This window comes from Diabrotica undecimpunctata, chromosome 10 (genome assembly GCF_040954645.1).
Source record: "Diabrotica undecimpunctata isolate CICGRU chromosome 10, icDiaUnde3, whole genome shotgun sequence".
Taxonomy (NCBI): domain Eukaryota; kingdom Metazoa; phylum Arthropoda; class Insecta; order Coleoptera; family Chrysomelidae; genus Diabrotica; species Diabrotica undecimpunctata.
Genome location: NC_092812.1, coordinates 10,831,276 through 10,849,712, shown reverse-complemented (window position 1 = coordinate 10,849,712; position 18,437 = coordinate 10,831,276). Strand labels below are relative to the sequence as shown.

Genomic DNA, 18,437 nt, shown 5'->3' with positions numbered 1-18,437 from the left:
TGTCATTGTAATATATATTTTTTCCGGAAGGACTTCTGGTACATTTTCCAAGTTACTGCTTGCTTCTTCAAATGTTTCAAAGTTTATCTCCAAATATTTCAAGCTAAAAAAATATCAGGACAGCATACTTACCAACAAATCGTAAGTCTAGAAAAAGAAGGTACGTTACTAACTGATCATAGGATATAGTAAATTAACTAGCTGATACCTATCAAAATTCTAATTTAGCCAAAATTACAGTAAAGAGTTCTTAACTTACAAACAACAGGAGGAGGCAATACTTAATAAATCCAGACGAATTTAACCATTTCAATACATCTCTTAGTAATGGGAAGTTTCAAGAAGCACTTAATAGCATGAGTGATACTTCACCCTGTCCAGACGACATAACAATACAATTTGTTAAAAAAACTTCTCATAGAAGCTCAAAAGTTTGTATTACAAATTTTTATTAGTATTTGGTCACAAAAATCAGTTTTAAATATCTGGAAAAATGCCATTGTTCTTTCTATTATTAAATAAAGCTAAACTACAACCAAAATCATATTGTCCTATATTATCAACATGTTCTTTTATCAGAGTTTGTTCACCAACAAACGCTATTCACGAAGCTTTTAAAAATAATCAAAAATGTATGGCAAAAATGTATGATATAACTAAAGCATTTGATACAGTGTGAAAATATCATATATTAATTATCCTAAAACAGTCCGAAAGTCCGAACAAATGGTGCTATATCCTATCTTAGAGTACAACAGAACGGAACCTCACAAGGCTCTGCATCAATATTACAAGAACACTTAAATAAACTATTGTTAAGACTCCGTCCCAACTATATCCACCACCAAATGACGAGTGAGAGACAAACTTCCATCCAATGCACATCGACAATTCATTTTCAGACTCTCAACACATTTAATGTTATTTTAAGTTTTTTTTATGTGTAATCTAATTAGTTGAATAAACATGATAAAGTAGTTTATGTTTAAAAATCCAGGGTACATCCCAAACAACTATTAAGTTATTCTCTTGGTACCGGTTTCAGGTTTTGCTCTAATAAAACAAAATAGTAATATTTTTAAAAAGACATGGAACATATTTCGTTTCGGAATTCGTTCCAAAATTGATTACGGACGTGCTGATTTTGCATTTGCCAACACAACAGTGTTAAAACCTTTGGATACGTTACAGAACAACCTCAGTAACTAGCATACAAGCTGAAATAGGTAAACCTACTACAGAGCTTTGTAGGCAGCTATTAACGCTTAATTACACTTCTACCATAACTCTATATACCAGAATTTCAATATCTAACATTTTAGATATATCCATGGCTAACGACTCTTCAAATTTCAATTTTCCATATTCCCGCAAAATCTATCATGCAATAAACCTGATTAACTGAAAGCAATTTCCACCCTTATATTAATACAATGATATACCTTCATCTTCACCTTCACCTTGGGTTATAAAAATTCTAGCGGTCAATTGTAGTCTATTATAATTTTAAAAAAATTGTATCAACCCTAATCTTAGTATACAACTCTTCAGAAATCTAGTTAACTCCCATTCCGATTACACAGTATACTACACAGTCACGTCTAAAACTGAAAATGGAGTCGTAGTGGCAATAATTAACAACACAGAGATTCTCAAACATAGAATTTCAGAACTGCAACTATATTAACAAGAGAACTCTATACAATTTACCAAGCGATACTACACGCAAATGCAAATAAGATGAACAAAATATTAATCGTTTTTGGTTATCTTTTTAACAGAATAAACTTTGTTATAGAATACAAGATGCCTGACTATTTCAGTTCTAGCAATTATTATTTGAATAACCTACTGGAACTTGTCTAAGTTCTCACAAACCGTTGGATACTTTAAAACCATCGTACCACGGTTCGACGATGAGCTGGATGTCGAGCATTTTAGGATGAGCCAAAGACTGTCAAACCAATTGGCTGAACTCCTTAAAGTATATTACAGTGTTCCAGTGGCTTATTGGGAATAAGACAGAGTCGTTCAGGATTGTCGCTGATAGATTTACCCTCTGCATTTAAATTGTAAGAAGAGTATCTTACTTCTTAAGTAACTCATCGCCCGGACTTATTAATTTTTTTACAGCATAAATATTTTTTTTATATTTATTTATATACATTTTATAAGATTTTATAAGCAGATTTTATTTATATTTTAATAACATTTTTTATAGTAATATTTCAATTTTCGCGAGTTTTTCTTCATTTTCCAATTTTGGAACTTTTTTAGTTTCTAAAAAGTCATTAACATAAAATCCATTTTTTCATTCTTTTGACAAGTCCTAAAAATTGTTACCGGTTGTTTTTGTTATTCCATCTAAATAATATGGCATCTTCACCATTACCCACGTAGTCACTAGTAGATAGTTTTGGTTGAAAATATAAAAACTCGTTCAAATCTCTAAAACAATAATATTTATAGGATAGAGAAAGACCTTTACGTACCAAGCTGGAACTTACCCATTTCATAGGACATAAATCTATCCAAAAATTAAAATATTATTTACAAATAAGCTCTTAGACAAATCAGGCTAGGCTGTTAAATAAATCAAATCAGGCACTAACGACTAAATTGAAGGTTGTTCGAAATTCGTTCGGTGGTCGAGGTGGTCAAGGGGTACAACTCGATTACTATACGGATTTTGAACTGATTCTGAAAGCGTCTATTACTCATACTGCGAACGAAACTTATGTTATAAATGACACACGCATGGGACTGCGTTTACTACTCCACGTAGTGTGTGCGGAATGAAAAATAGTAAGTGAAAGAAGAGTGTGCAACTCTATATACCCTTAAAAGAGCGCAGTATATATAATGTGTGTACACATAGGTATAAAATCTGCGATTCTCACGATCAGTCGTTACAGTCGTTTCAGTCGTTTGTCCTCTTTTATCATACTCTGTGCGTTTTAACGCTTCGTCCGAAACCTGCGATAAGAAAGTTATCCTAGCAATAAACTCAAGAGCGCTCAAAAAATAATGGTATTAGGGCCAGTGGTTTATGGACAATATCTACAGCGACTCTACAAATTATAACGGAATTACGAAATTAATTCCCATCATTTTAATTGAGCACCTAAAAAAATAGTAAATAAACAAGAGAAGTGACCATGAAAAAATGATAGGTGCAAATATAAGGTGTCGAATTATCATTTTAGGCAGTTTTCAAGTGGTCAAATTAGAATATAATCAGTGCTATATAATTGCGAACTTATTTTTAATTGTTATGTCAATAAAGTTTTAAAAGCGGTATTATAACTCGGAAATAACTCAATACTCGGAATAACTTAATATAATATGTCAACAAACTCATTGAGATTTTTTTTATCTTTTTGTATTGTATTTAAATTTTTGTTTATTCGTCCTATAGCTTCAAGACTTTTATTATTATTTTATTTATGAATGATTTATTTACGTCACTGATAATATACGTGCATCACTACACTCTGCATTTCTTAATTTTTTTTGAAAATGAAGACAAACTGCAGAAATTGCCTAATAAAATATTGTATAAAATAATAAATACAAAAATCAGTAGTTGAGATTTGTACTTGATATGCATAGTTGTTAATTTTTTCTATTCTGCCCCATATACGGAGTAGAATAAAAAAAAGCACGAATAAAAAATATAAATAGTGGGATACCATCTACATTTATTAATATTACCCCTAACCCAATTTTAAATCTACCCATAATTCACCAATGAAAACTGATTCATTATTCTGGCTATCTACATCTCCACCATTATGTGTCTAACCTTAGCACGATGAGCATGATACCTATCCGATCCGATCAGAGTCTCGTTTTGTTTTTCACACCTTTATTTAACAACACCCTCCTCTTTTTAACCACTTTTTCTTTACTGGTTTTATTTCTGTCTTTAAACAGGCTGACTGCCACAAAAAATGTTTAAAAAAGTCCATGATGCCAAGTTGAAAAAAGTGCATTTGGCAACCAACTAAAATACTTTTATTACTAATATTTCACCAATTTCATTTATCAGTCGCAATTTTTGAAAAAATATGTCACCGGTTGAATACGACTGCCCACTAAGGTGTATTTGAAATAAAAAACCGGTCATAATTATTTAGAGCCTATCTTATCAAAAAATATAATTAAAAACAATATTTCGTTGACATTTTGCAATTTTTATAAAAAATACATAAAAAAATAACTATTTTAGTATTTTTACAATAATAAGTACAATTTTACATAAATAAGTCCCTTTTTTTACGTTAACAATAATGAAGATATTGAAACACATATTCGCAATCAGTGCAATCTGATTCAATGATAGTTTTAGAATCCTCTTCATCGTCATCATCTTCGACTGTATTGTCGTCCAAACTGTTTAGATTCGGTATTGCTGCAATTAAAATTGCCTTTGCTTCATCGGAAAATGGTAAGATTTTCTGCTGATTCTTTGACCGACTACAATTGATGAGAGGATCAGATGCCAGAAGTAATCTATTTCCAACATCACTGTTACAATCAATTCTTGAAAATTTTCGTGAAAAGTCCACCCGATATTTACGAAAATAATATTTAAGTTTTATACTAAGGGGTATTTGACCCTAAAAACCGGTCATAAGTAGTTTTTATAAAATTCACCAAATGAGACCAGCAACGAACTTTTTGTAAAGTACATTAACCGCTTGATACAGGGCGCACCCCACTTTCCCCATTTTATCATCGCACGCGCCTAGAAATTAGTCAAAACACAGCACTCGTCTGTAACGCATGTCATTGTTGACAGCACTTTTAATTATTTTATATATTTCTCTTTGTTAGTATGTCGTCTTGTGGTGGATTATCAGAAAATTTCTTACTGAATATGGAAGTTGAAGGTATGTACTTTGTTTTATAATATATTACACTTAATTTCTCCTTAAGTTTCAGCATTTAAACTTATGTTTCCAATTTACATTTAAATAATGTTATATTTTGACTAAAATTTTGAAACATTAGTGTTTTTGTTTATGTGTCGAGCTATGTCGCACTACATTTAAGTTATGGTAATAAAGTTTGAATCTTTGCCTAATCGAAACAGTATTAAAATCTCACCCCAAAGCACCCCATATTTTTATTTTATTTTTACAGTTTGTAGGTGCAATTAAAAAAATATGTTTTTATAATAAACGTTTATAAATTTTTTTGCAGATACTTCGGAAAAGGTGAAAACTATCACCAGACGGGAACTATATTGTATCCTAATGGAATTCAAAGGAAAGAAAATTGACGAAAAATTTACCCTATTGGAAGATAGACTTGCTCTGATGACGTCATGTCCAAGGGAGGATATTAGTATATTGTCTCGTTCTCTGAAGGATTTCAAGGCAATTTTTAAGCAGAAATGGGCAGCTCGTAATACTGATAAACGATTTCTAAAAAATAATGAAGAATGGCTTAAAACATCATTAGAACTTCCTTCGTGGTTATCACTTAAGCTCGGTCGTCCAGTTAAACGTTACACGACTTAAGTGAAAGGAGCAAGCGGCGGAGAACTGAAGAAATACGGGCTTGCGTACCTGTCGAGGAGTTGACGTTTGCTGCACGTGTAAGTCAGGATACTTCCGAGAATAAACATGTTTCACAGATGATTAAACAACTAACTTTAACTCCGACGAATGCCAAGAAGATCAGAACGATAATTTCGTCTAAAAAAGACCACGTGGATATGAAATATACCATATACCCCACAGGAAGCTTTATCGTTATTTGTAGACGGTAACTTTACACGAAGCCAAAGGACCTTATTACAAGTCGGACGGAAGTACATCTACCCTTGTTACTCTTTGCTGCAAAAGACAAAAAAAAGAGTGCTACCCAGATGATGACAAAATAACTGTTACGGAGACTGTCACCTCGGGGAACAATTAAGGGTCTAACTACCTTCTGATATCCCGGGTGCTATGTAGAGGGCTTCGAATATACTGTCGAGAGCTCCTCTACTTAAGTCCATTTTCGGGTTATGGACTTGGAAAATATTTATCTTCGGTGTCTTGCCTTGAAAAAGGTAAGATATTTCTTACCTGACAATTTCTTCGTCGAAATAAAGTACACCAAGTTAAGTTAAAACAATTCTCATCCACAGAGTATGGCAAATAAATGCAGGAAGCAGAGCCCCGAGAGCAATAAGCTCTCGGAGAGCCCGTGAGGGACTGACCTGGCTGGATTTCTAGGTCAAGAGCCAATGGGAAAATTCGAGGCCTGGCGATGCGCATCGAAATGCGTACTAGTCCACAGACTATCCCATTCGATGACAAGACCAGTTTTAATGTTGAACTACAAACTTTGCTGGATCATACGGCTTTGCGCCTTATACAATATTTAAAAAAAGTCTTAGATACATTAAATGACACTAAAAAGCAACATACTTTTAATAATAAAATGGGATGTGATGGATCTCACCAAATTCAATTTAAGCAAAAATTTGAAAAAGTCGCAGGTAATGATTAAAATATATTTATGAGCTCGATTATTCCAGTGAAATTGGTTGTTTCTGTCGATGGCAAAGCAATAAAAATCATTTGGCAAAATCCTACTCCTTCTTCGGTGAGATTTTGCAGACCTATCAGAGCTTGATTTGTCCACGAAACGAAAGATGTCACTAAAGAAGAAATAAAATACATCCAAAAGCAGGCAAAATATCTGATAGAGACTAAAGACAGTTCAACATCAGCGAAAATCAGTCACAATATTTTGCTGACAATGGTAGACGGAAAAGTTTCCAACCTCGTAACGGACACTGCATCCATCAACTATGCGATGTTATATGTGGTCAGACATCAAAATATTTTAATAAATTAGAAAAATGTGCCACTAAAAAAGAATCTCTACAGTTTGGGCTTTCAGTACTCCATGACAGAATACGCTTTTTCGAATCGTTATTGCATTAAGCATATAAAGAACCCATAAAAAGTGACAGGCCCGTACACCAGAAGACAAAAAAGTTATTAAGAAAACAAAAGAGAAGTTCCGAAATTTTTAGGGCTGAAATGGGTCTACTTGTTGATATTTCTAAAGCAGCCTATGGAAATAGTAATGATGGAAATACGTCTAGGAGGTTTTTTCAAAACACAGAATGCTCTTCTTGCATTACAAGCATCAACGGAGAATTAATTAACAGGTTTAAAATGATTTTTGAGGTAATATCAAATGGTCATGAGATTGTTTATTAAAAATTTAAAAATTATGCCCAATATACTGCCAAACCATATGTCACATTGTATGGAGCGCAGGTGACAATTTTAAAATGCATGGAGCGCAGGTGATCGAAAAGACAATTCTGCCAATAGGGCAATTGTCCGAGGAGGCCGCTGAAACACATAATCAGTTTCGCAAATATTGGGTTGAGTTTTCACGAAAATGTTTAAGAATTAATTGCAACAGAGTTGTTTTAAATAAATTACTTCTGGCATCTAATACTCTCATCAATTGTAGTCGGTCAAAGAATAAGCAGAAAATCTTGCTATTTTCCGATGAAGCAAAGGCAATTTTAATTGTAGCAACACCGAATCCAAACAGTTTGTACGACAATACAGTCGAAGATGACGACGATGAAGAGGATTCTGATATTATCATTAAATCAGATTGATCTGGTTCCAAATAAACATTCGTGTGTATATCTTCATTATTTTCAACTTTCAAAAAACCTAAACTAAACCGACAAAATCCGGTGCTGTTTTACAGTTGTGATACCAGTTCATGGAAATTGGATAATAATTATAACTAATTGCAGTGATTTACTTAAATATCTAAATCCAAATAGAAAAGTATATTTGATCTACTCACGGTTCCAATATTCAGTATAAAAATCACTTTCACTTAACTTTTTACTTAATTACTTTTAAATTTACTTCAATAATTACTATTTAACTAGCATGATTAATGAGTGTCTAAAACACGTTTTTCCCGCTTGCTCGCCAAACGTCTATTCTCTATATATGACATTAACTTTATTCCTTTATAGTTCTTTAGAGTTCTAAAAGTCTTCCTCATATATCATACTTATCATTTGCCACAAGTGATCCACACTAACCAGACAATTTTTAGGATGCATTTGACGTTTTTTGATCTGCTTTGAATTGGTATGGTTGTAAATTGCACAATATTATTTGCCGACGCATTCATTCATCCAAAAATTTACATCATCCTTGAAGATAATTTTGATGAAGATGACGATTTAAAAATTACAGCCCGTTTCCGACTTTTGTCTATGCTTACTTACATTTAATTCCTGAAGGAGTTAAATTTTGTACGTATAGGTACAGGCCCAAGTAGTGGTTCAAATTTCACTAATTATTTTATACAAGAAAGGATGAAATTATGACAAAAAAATATGATTTTAATACGGAACAAAATTATTGTATTTAAATATTTATTTTAGACGTTTTCAAATTTACATATTTTTAAAAAGCCCTAATGAATCTCTAACACAAGTTCAAATTATCGCATACTTCCTGGGGAGTATGTTTCTGTAACTGGCCATAGATTCTATCAACTTTTGGGAGCAAATTATGTTCACAATATTCTCTCAAGTCACCTGGTAAAACACCACATAATCTGTCTGCGTCTCTTTCAACTTCATCCTATAATAAGAGAAAAACGGTTATTTTAGTTTAAAGTTTAAATTTATAAATTTAAAGTATCTAAAAATTAAGAATTAAGATTATGAGTAATATGAATACGATATTGATGAATGAATAAAAAGTGATATTATATTTGTAAAATAATAAAGAGCAAGGTTAGTTAAATAAGAAACATCCAAATATAGATAGTGAGATAAATAAAAAATAGAACAAACTATATACTTATAAGATATGTTATTTTATGTAATAATTCTCATACAAACCTACTTACAGATGGCAAGATTTTCAAATGTGAAAAAGAAAGTTACAATATAGACAGAAACGCAAATGAATATAAATATATCAAAGCATTATTTAAAAAGGGTCCATAATTATGACTTCTGATGCGTAATTTTAATAAAATATAATAAATTGCAAGAATACTGACAATCGCATAGATCACTTATCTCGGCAGCGGTATGAAATTCCGCAGATTCTACATACGCACTTCACCTTCTAGATCATAATCATTCTTTTAATGACGGATTTTAAATTCTTCACATGCAACATAAAGACCTTAAGCTATCTTTAGTAGATAGAATCAATGAAAATTAACAAACTAAAAAATACAGATTTAATTCTGAATGACAAATTTGAGTCAAACAATTCTCGTTTCCTCAACCTATTTAGTTAAAGACTATAAAGTGTAAACACATACCAAAAATTGAGAAAGGCACTCTGCGGGAACAACTATAGTCATAACATAATATAATAAATTTTGTGGAAGTTTTGAAAACCAAGTTTTCAGCGTTTTATTGTTATAGGTATATTTGTAGCTCCTCACATACAGATTTTGGTTTATTCAAAATATGCACGTAATATTGCATGTTTTAAATATTTTTTAATTATTAGTAATGAAATCGATTAATTTAATGCCAGTCATACAAAAGTTTGTAAAACATGTAAAGTATGTAAAACAAAATTTTCAGTGATTGTCAAAAAACTGTCAAAGTGTTTAGACGCATTTCAAAGTTTCTCTTAAAAATTTAAATATTTAAACTATTATTTCTTTAGTTCTGAACGTGTAATTAGTGAATAATATTAAAATCAAAATCCTGTTCAAAGTTAAATGTGACAGTGTACTGAAAATCGTAGAATTCTGTGAGTACAAAACTGCATTATTAATAACCTTAAAATCAGAAGTTTAAAAGGCAAAATATTTTATCGATTTCAATTCAACTTATCGATTATTGACAACAACTTTTTGCTGGTTCTTGCTACTAACAAGTAATTAGGCTAGGCTGCTGTTTAATTTTATTAAGTGGCCAAGTCCGGCTTTAGATCCTCTGTGCCAATGTACGTAAATTCTCAGCGGGAAGATGGATGAACCGGAATCAGCTACTACCTCACGAAATATACCCACTACGTCACATATATCTTACTCCAATGCATTAAATAGTTTCAAATATCCTTCAAAAGACCAAGGTATTATACTTTCAACCATACAAGGAATAAAAGTTTTCGAATATATAAAAGCTGTTGGATCAATAGTACAGCCCAAAAATGTTGTTTGGGCATCCAAAATATCAAACAACCGCATCTGCATCTACATCTCCTCTAAATATGTAGTTGATCAATTTCTTAGCTCCCACAAATATATAAATATTGATGGTAACCAGATTGAAGTAAGAAGACTTATAACCCCCGCCCAGAGACTCATCATATCTAATGTATGTCCTACTATACCTAATAGCTTAATTGAAGAGCACTTAAAAACTATGGGTATAAAATCCGCCTCCAACATGACGTTTCTACGAGTAGGCATGCAAGACTCAGAATACAGCCACGTACTCAGCTTTAGGAGGCAAATGTTCATAAGTCCTTTAGAAAATGCATCAATTCCTGACTCATTTCTAATCTCATTCGACAATACATCATATCGACTATACATTTCCATAGATGGTTTAAACTGCTCCAGATGCAAGATTGTCGGACATCAAGACTCTGACTGTCCTTCTTTATCATCATCAAGCAACTCAATTAATCAAATGGAAACTGACCACCACGTGAATATACATAACTCTACCAATGAAAAATATAATCAGCTACAAGATCAACCACGAAACCAATACCAAGAAGATACCGAAACATTAATGGAACCAGAACCCAATACCATACAAAATCACGCATCAGCTACAAAAGACCAAACCACTTCCTCACAAACAAACAATGAATTACAAATCTTGAATCAACCAAAAATATTCCAAGATAATTCCTTAGTAATTGAAAGCGATAAAAAAAGCACTAAAATTACTCCTGCAACTAAAAGACAAATATCCTCTCCTGAAATTCTTGAAAATGACCTACCTCCTCCCGATACTCAAAAACCTAAGAAAAAGACTAAAACCCAAGAAGATATATCAATTATTCTAAATCAAATTAAAGAAAAAATTGAAAATAGAAACCCTTCCTTTACACTTACTTTTCATGAAATATGTGATTTTCTGGCAAATTCCCTTCACTCAAAACATCCTGAAGTCATTGTTAAAAATTATTCAAATGAAAGCCAAGAAATAAAAGAAATTTTAAACTTTATATATTCCCAAATACAAAATAAAACTTTAAAAAACAATATCACCAGATTGAAGAAGAAACTGCTTTTCAACAGTCCTTCTTCTACTGACGAAACTGACCAAGAATCAAGTTCTCAACAATAAATAGTTAACACATAAAGAGTTAATGGCCAGCACATTCATATTACAGTGGAACCCCAACGGTTATTTTACACATATAGAATCCATTAAGCTTCTTATACACGAATATCTTCCTTTAGTCATATGCCTAGAAGAGACCCATTTCAAGCACCAAAGTGTGACATTAAAAAATTATGTTCCTTTTCTAAGAAACCGAGTTGCAGATCACTCAAGCGGTGGAACAGCAATTTTTGTAAGGGATGACATAGAGTCAACTGAAATACAACTACAAACAAATCTCGAAATAGTTGCAGTGTCAGTCACCCACAAAATGAAAATCAATATTTGCAATGTATACTTACCTCATCCTACTGATTTAGACATAACTGAACTAAGCAATGTTTTAAACCAAATTCCACACCCAAAAATAATATTAGGCGATTTTAACTGTCACAACAGTACTTGGGGAAGTAACAAAACCGACAAATGTGGCAATCTCCTAAATAATCTCATTGATAATTTAAATTTAGTCTTACTAAACACTGGCAAATCTACTAGGTTCAATTCATACAATGGTACATTTTCTGCCATAGATCTCTCTTTATGCAGTCCGTCGCTAGCTCCTTTATTATATTGGGACACATTGGGGTATTTATATGATAGTGATCACTTCCCTGTCACGATAACCATAAACACTAATGATAAATCAACTTTTCCAATTCACCAGACATGGAAAATAAAGTCAGCTGACTGGAATTTATATCGAACACTGATAGAAGAACAAACAAACAAATATAATTTAACCAATAACGCAAACCAAAACCTGGAAATATTTAATAACATTATTATTTCTGCAGCAACAATCGCAGTGGGAAAAACAAAATCGAGTCAAAGGCAGCCAGTTCCTTGGTGGAATAACGAAATTGCACAAGCACTCACTTTGTCTAAACACGCTTTTAACGTTTACAAGAAACATAAAACTATCGAAAACCTTTTAAGGTTTAAAAATCTCAGAGCTCAAAGCAGACAATTAATCAAAAAAGCAAAACGAGAAAGTTGGAAAAAGTACGTTTCTTCAATAAATCCTTCCACTCCCTTAGGCAACATATGGAACAAAGTCCGTAGAATAAAAGGTACAAAATACTTTCGAGGTATAGATACTCTATCATATAATAACCAAATGCATTCAAACAAAGAAGATATTCCAGAAATACTAGCAGATATATACGAACGTAATTCTAGTGATTCTAATTACAGCCTATCCTTTCTAGAGCACAAAAAACTAACGGAGTCTTCAAATATACAAATCACAGAGAGTGGCAATCCAATAAACAAACCAGTAAGTCTTCAAGAATTAGAATTTTGTTTAAGTGCTAAAAATTCGAGTCCAGGACCTGATGATATCCACCCTCTTTTCTTACGAAATCTTCCTCTGAATGCAAAGCTAATATTAGTTGATATTTTTAATAATATTTTTATTCATCATGACTTTCCTGATCTATGGTCGCAAGCAACTATAATTCCAATCCTTAAATATAATAAACCAAAAGACGATCCAAATTCCTATCGTCCAATATCACTTACGTGTTGTACTTGCAAACTTTTAGAAAAAATCCTTAATTATCGTCTTAAATGGTACCTCGAAAACAATAACCTAATAAGTATCAGACAAAGTGGATTTCGTACGGGTAGATCCACAACAGACAATCTAATAACACTTGAATCAAGTATACATGAATCCTTTCTGCACAACCAAAAACTTATTGCCGTGTTTTTTGACATAAGAAAAGCGTTTGACACAACATGGAGACATCTTATACTAAAAACACTTCAAGAATGGGATGTTCAAGGGCACATGTTGTCCTTTATTAAGAATTTTCTAGAAACACGAACTTTTCGAGTCAGAACCAATGGATTTACATCCTCCAGACGAGTACTTCAAAACGGCACTCCACAAGGATCTACTCTAAGTCCTACTCTTTTTCTAGTTGCAATAAATAGTATTATACATCAAATAAAACTACCTGTATTTACTAGCCTATATGCAGATGACTTAGTCATTTATCTAAGAACAAACAATGTAACTCTGGGAACACATATACTGCAAACTACCTTACACACAATTGAAAGCTGGTCGCAAAACACGGGTTTTATATTCTCTAGTGAAAAGACACGTTATTTAATTTTTAGCAAAAGAAAAAATTATCCTAATGTTCAATTAACACTAAATGGAGTTGTTTTGAAACAAGCAGAAGAAATAAATTTCTTAGGACTTTCTTTTGAACGTAACTTAAACTGGGAAACCCACATCACCAATCTGCAACGTTCTTGCCAATCCAGAATTAATCTACTAAAGATGCTGTCAAATACCTCTTGGGGGGCAGATACAACAACCTTACTTACTCTATATAGATCACTAATACGAAGTAAACTAGACTACGGCTGTTTATGCTACGATACTGCTAACAAAACATCTTTAAAAAAACTTGACTACATTCAAAATATGTGCTTGAGATTAGTTTTAGGTGCCACAAGAACTAGTCCAGTAAGTAGCTTACAAGTTTTGGCTAATGAACTGTCCTTAAGCCAACGAAGGCAACTCCTATCACTAAATTACGTTGCCAGAATTTCAGCAAACAACAGCAACGTAACCTACTCAACAATACTTTGCAGAACAAATATAACGTCCGATCTTTACAGAAACATTGCAATAAAAAAACTACCATTTCCCGAACGAATAAAACGTATTGGTCTTAATTTAGAACAGTTCAGTCTTACTATGCCTATTCATGTAAATGTTCCTCCTTGGATGATTAAACATCCAAAAATAGACACGTCTTTAAAAGAACTCCCGAAACATTCCACACATCCTTTCCTTATACAGCAAGCTTATAAAAATGTAATATCCAAATACCCAACAACCCATCAAATCTTCACTGATGCTTCCAAATGTCATGAAGGACATGCTGCAGCCTACATCTACGAAAACGTCAAGTCTACCATACGAATCCCAACAAATTGTTGTATATATACCGGAGAACTTACGGCAATTCATCAGGCCGTGAAAAAATGTTGTTCTATCAATGAAAGCAAATTTGTTATCATCACCGATTCAATGAGCGCATTACTTGGAATAAAACAGCTATATACAACTCACGCCATACTTCTCAAGATCAAAGAAGAGTTATCTTATCTACAGACTCAACAAAAAGATATTTCCTTTATCTGGGTACCTTCCCATATGGGAATAAGTGGTAATGAGGAAGTGGACTCTCTGGCAAGCAATGCAACCACCGACCAAAGTATTGCTATCATAAATCAAATGCCTTGGACTGATCACAAAGTAAATATCAAAGCCCACGTATACAGAGCGTGGCAAACTACTTGGGATCACACTGCTAATAAACTCAAAGAATGTCTAAGTCAAGTAGGAACCAAACTCATCTTACCAAATAATAGAAAAGACCAAGTCATCATTAACCGACTCCGAATAGGACATACTTTCCTTACACACAAGCATATCTTCAACCAGGAGGCTGCTCCGTTGTGTACCAAGTGCAATACTCAGTTGTCAGTGAAACATATAATTGTTGAATGTCCAGTGTACCAGAACGAAAGAATCGCGTGTGCCCTTAGTGATAATTTAAAAAGTATACTAACGTCAAATTTACAGTCTTTATTAAGTTATCTTAAAATGACTAAACTATATACCAGATTGTAAAAAATATTTTTTTTATGCAACAATATGTATCTTACTGTTTGTGTATGTCCCCCCGCTAATAACCCTTAGTGGTTGATGCGGGTATATTTGTTTAAATAAAAAAAAAAAAAAAAAAAAAAAATTTTCAGTTAAGAACACACATTTGATGACTGTAGTGTTACTTATAAAACTTACCAAGGTTTCTCCATCTTCGACTAAATCCTTGATAACAGTGGTAAATAATATACAGTTGTCGCAGTCAAATCTGTAGAAAGAAACGACTTTTTCTATTAATTCAATTCACTCAATTTCATAGACTTTATTTTTTAAAATATTAAGTTTATTGAGGTTATTATTATTGAGGTCTAAAAATGTTGCAAAAGACGTCTACTATTTTGCCACAACAAGATCATACCCTCTATCTCCAGAATTTAAAAAATGTCTCGAATTCGGTATTTTTAAGACCAGTTGATAATTCTGAACTAATCTAAACAATCAATAGTATCAAGAGTAAATTTTTCTGTAGTACTGATAAATTATCCATAAAAATTTTTCTAAATTTCCAAAAAAAATATGAAGAAGTCCTGGTTTCACTAATTAATGATTACTTTAAAAAAGATATAGATATACTTCCAGAGTGCCTAAAGACAGCCATTATTACTCTTCGTTATAAAGGGGATGAAAATCAATGCATGCAACTACAGACCTATTGTTTCACTACCGGTACTACCCAAAATTATTAAAAGACTTATAAAAACCCGACTTTCTATATCATTTCGACTATATCCTTTCTCGTTGAAAACAACATTTTATTACAAAGGCAGTTCTGCTTTTTATCTAATAAATGTACCAGTAATAATATGTTTTTATACTACCTAAAGTCTATCAAGCACTAAACAATAATCGTTACGCTGACACTGTTTTTTGTGACTATGCCAAAGCTTTTCATTGTATAAATCACGACATTTTGATAAAAAAACTAAATTTCTACGAAATTCTAGGTACTTCTTTAAATTGACTTCAATCCTACTTGAAAAATAAGTTACAACCAGTAAGAGCAAATTATACTCACTCTAGTCACAAAAGCATTTACGTAGAGTATCACAAGGTTCAGTATCGAGTCCTCTACTTTTTGTTATTTTCATAAATGACGTTACAGATCAGTATCGTTAATTCTGGATAAATTTCTTGGCATTTTTATAGACAGTAACCTTAAAATATCCCTTTATATCGATTTGGTAAGTAGGAAACTTGCTTCAGCTTTCTATGCAATAAGATCTGTTTTAAACCAAATCAATTAATTATCTTCTAAAATACCATCTTTTTCTTTTTTCCAGTCTCATTTTTGATATTATCTTATTTTTTGGGGTTCTAGTACAGTATTAAAAAATAAATTTTTAATCGGGCGGACTAAATCCTTAAACATATATTATTGAGGCGACTAAATCCTTAAACATATATTATTGAGGCTAAGAAAATAAAATTTATTTTTAATAAAACAGGCTAGATTGGCAAATATTTTATTAACAAGTTGCCTTTTATTTGTACGATTTTTACTTACTCAGGCTCAGGATCGTCGGCAGGCTCGGGTTCAGGCTCACGGGTTCTTTGAGCGAATACGGTCAGACCTAAAAGTAAACAATAGCTCTAAGACACAAGTCAGCTTTTTAATGTTAGAAATTTTTAAAATGAAATAACTTTTATCTTAAAGTTTTTGTTGGATGCTACCGATGGATCCAGTATTCGGTAGCCAGATACGCAGATAAATACAAATAAACAAAATAACAATCAATTAAATTTTTTTATGGAATAAAAGATATTTGAAGATATATCATGAACTTTTTAAATAATGTTTAAAAACCAAAAAACAAGAAAAAGCTTCAAAAATATACTTACAAAATAAAACAGCAGAAAACTATGAAGAATTTAAAAAATGCAGATTAGTAAAAGAATTTGTTACAAAAGTAAAAAGGGACAAAAGTACAAAATTTGGAAAAAGATGAAAACAAACAGTAACGTTAAAGTTGTTTGATGGAGTTCTAAAATCCATGAAATAATCTAAACATTGAGGCACAAAAATGAAGAGTAAAACGAAATCCTTACAAAAGAAAATAAAATAATTAACAGATGAAGAGAATATTGTTAAGAGATACTATAAACTTACTGCTATCAAGAAGAAAACAATCTGTTGAAGTTATTTAGTTGATTGTTTCCATTTTGATTTTAGTTATTTGTATTAGGTGTTCATTTTTTATTTCATGATGTTGTTTTTTAGCCTTTAGTTTTTGTTAAAACAAAGACCTATGTACTGTGGCCTGACGATGGTTCATAATATTGTAAGCCTCGAAACCGGTAGCCTAGATATTCTACTACAATACAATACTATACACTAGTATTTTGGATTCACATTGGTAGCGTTTTGATCATTTGCAGCAGATTTAGAAAGGGCCCCAGGACCATTTATTTACATCAAAATAATAGATAAATATTAGCAAACAGAAAAAAATGTATTTGTTGAACATATACCTTAAAAAACTTTTAACACTTTGTTTAGTACCAAGACAAAAATTTTGTGAAAAAATATAGAGAAGAGAGATTTTAATAACAAAATGATAAGTTGAAAATTAAGAATAAGAAGAATACGGAAATTAAGTTAATATATAAGCTTGAATTAACCTCAGTGTGTAGTTAGACTTGACATATTGCCAAATTGCTAATAATATAAGCTGCTAATAATAATCATCAGCGTTTCTACTGTATATTTGTGGCTGTAACAGTTTTGTTATTTTTTTCGCCTCTTAAAATTGCCTCCTTGGTTTCTGACCCTGAGATACTTAGTACTCAGTGTGCATCAAAAGTACACAGATATAAATAAAGCATTGTATAATAAGTAGTGTATAATATTTAAATATGAACAGTTAAGAATAATAAAATGGTTATACTTAATAAATATAAAGAAAATTTACTACTTACCGACGCAGAACAAGAGAGTCAAAACCAATGTAATCTTCATGTTTGAGAATTGTATTTCACAATAATGTGCATAGTCAGTTTAGCTTTATATACAATAAGAAGTCAACCACTTACAAAAAGGACTACTTGACTTATTAAGTTTTTTGTTATTGTTAATACTCCCCACTACATTTCTATATTTGTTAACTTTGATTTCCATAGACGATAAGGTGAAGTACTTATTATAACATAATGAACATTTAAAATTTTAAAAAAACTTCTTTTGTGTAATACAGAAAATTTGATGCTTTACTGATAATAAATCTACATAATATCAGTCAATGTTAATAGGTCATCTTGATTAATTCTACAGTCTGAAGATTTGACATTGTCAGAAGTTTAGAATGTTTAACCTCTATATATGTGTAGTATATTCGATAACTTAAATTATTTTTCAGTCGCTTTTTCGTAAAT

At 31.9% G+C, this 18,437-nt stretch overlaps 1 protein-coding gene across 1 annotated transcript; it reads right to left on the bottom strand.

The window, feature by feature from the left end:
• Positions 1-8,388: 8,388 nt before the first annotated feature.
• Positions 8,389-18,039, bottom strand: LOC140452132 (uncharacterized). Its single transcript, XM_072546215.1, has 4 exons — positions 17,985-18,039; positions 16,573-16,639; positions 15,207-15,276; positions 8,389-8,639 (listed from the first exon to the last, which is right to left on the bottom strand). Exons 1-4 carry the CDS (start codon positions 18,022-18,024, stop codon positions 8,481-8,483), a joined length of 336 nt encoding a protein of 111 aa, XP_072402316.1. The 5' UTR covers positions 18,025-18,039; the 3' UTR covers positions 8,389-8,480.
• Between the last annotated feature and the right edge of the window lie 398 nt (positions 18,040-18,437).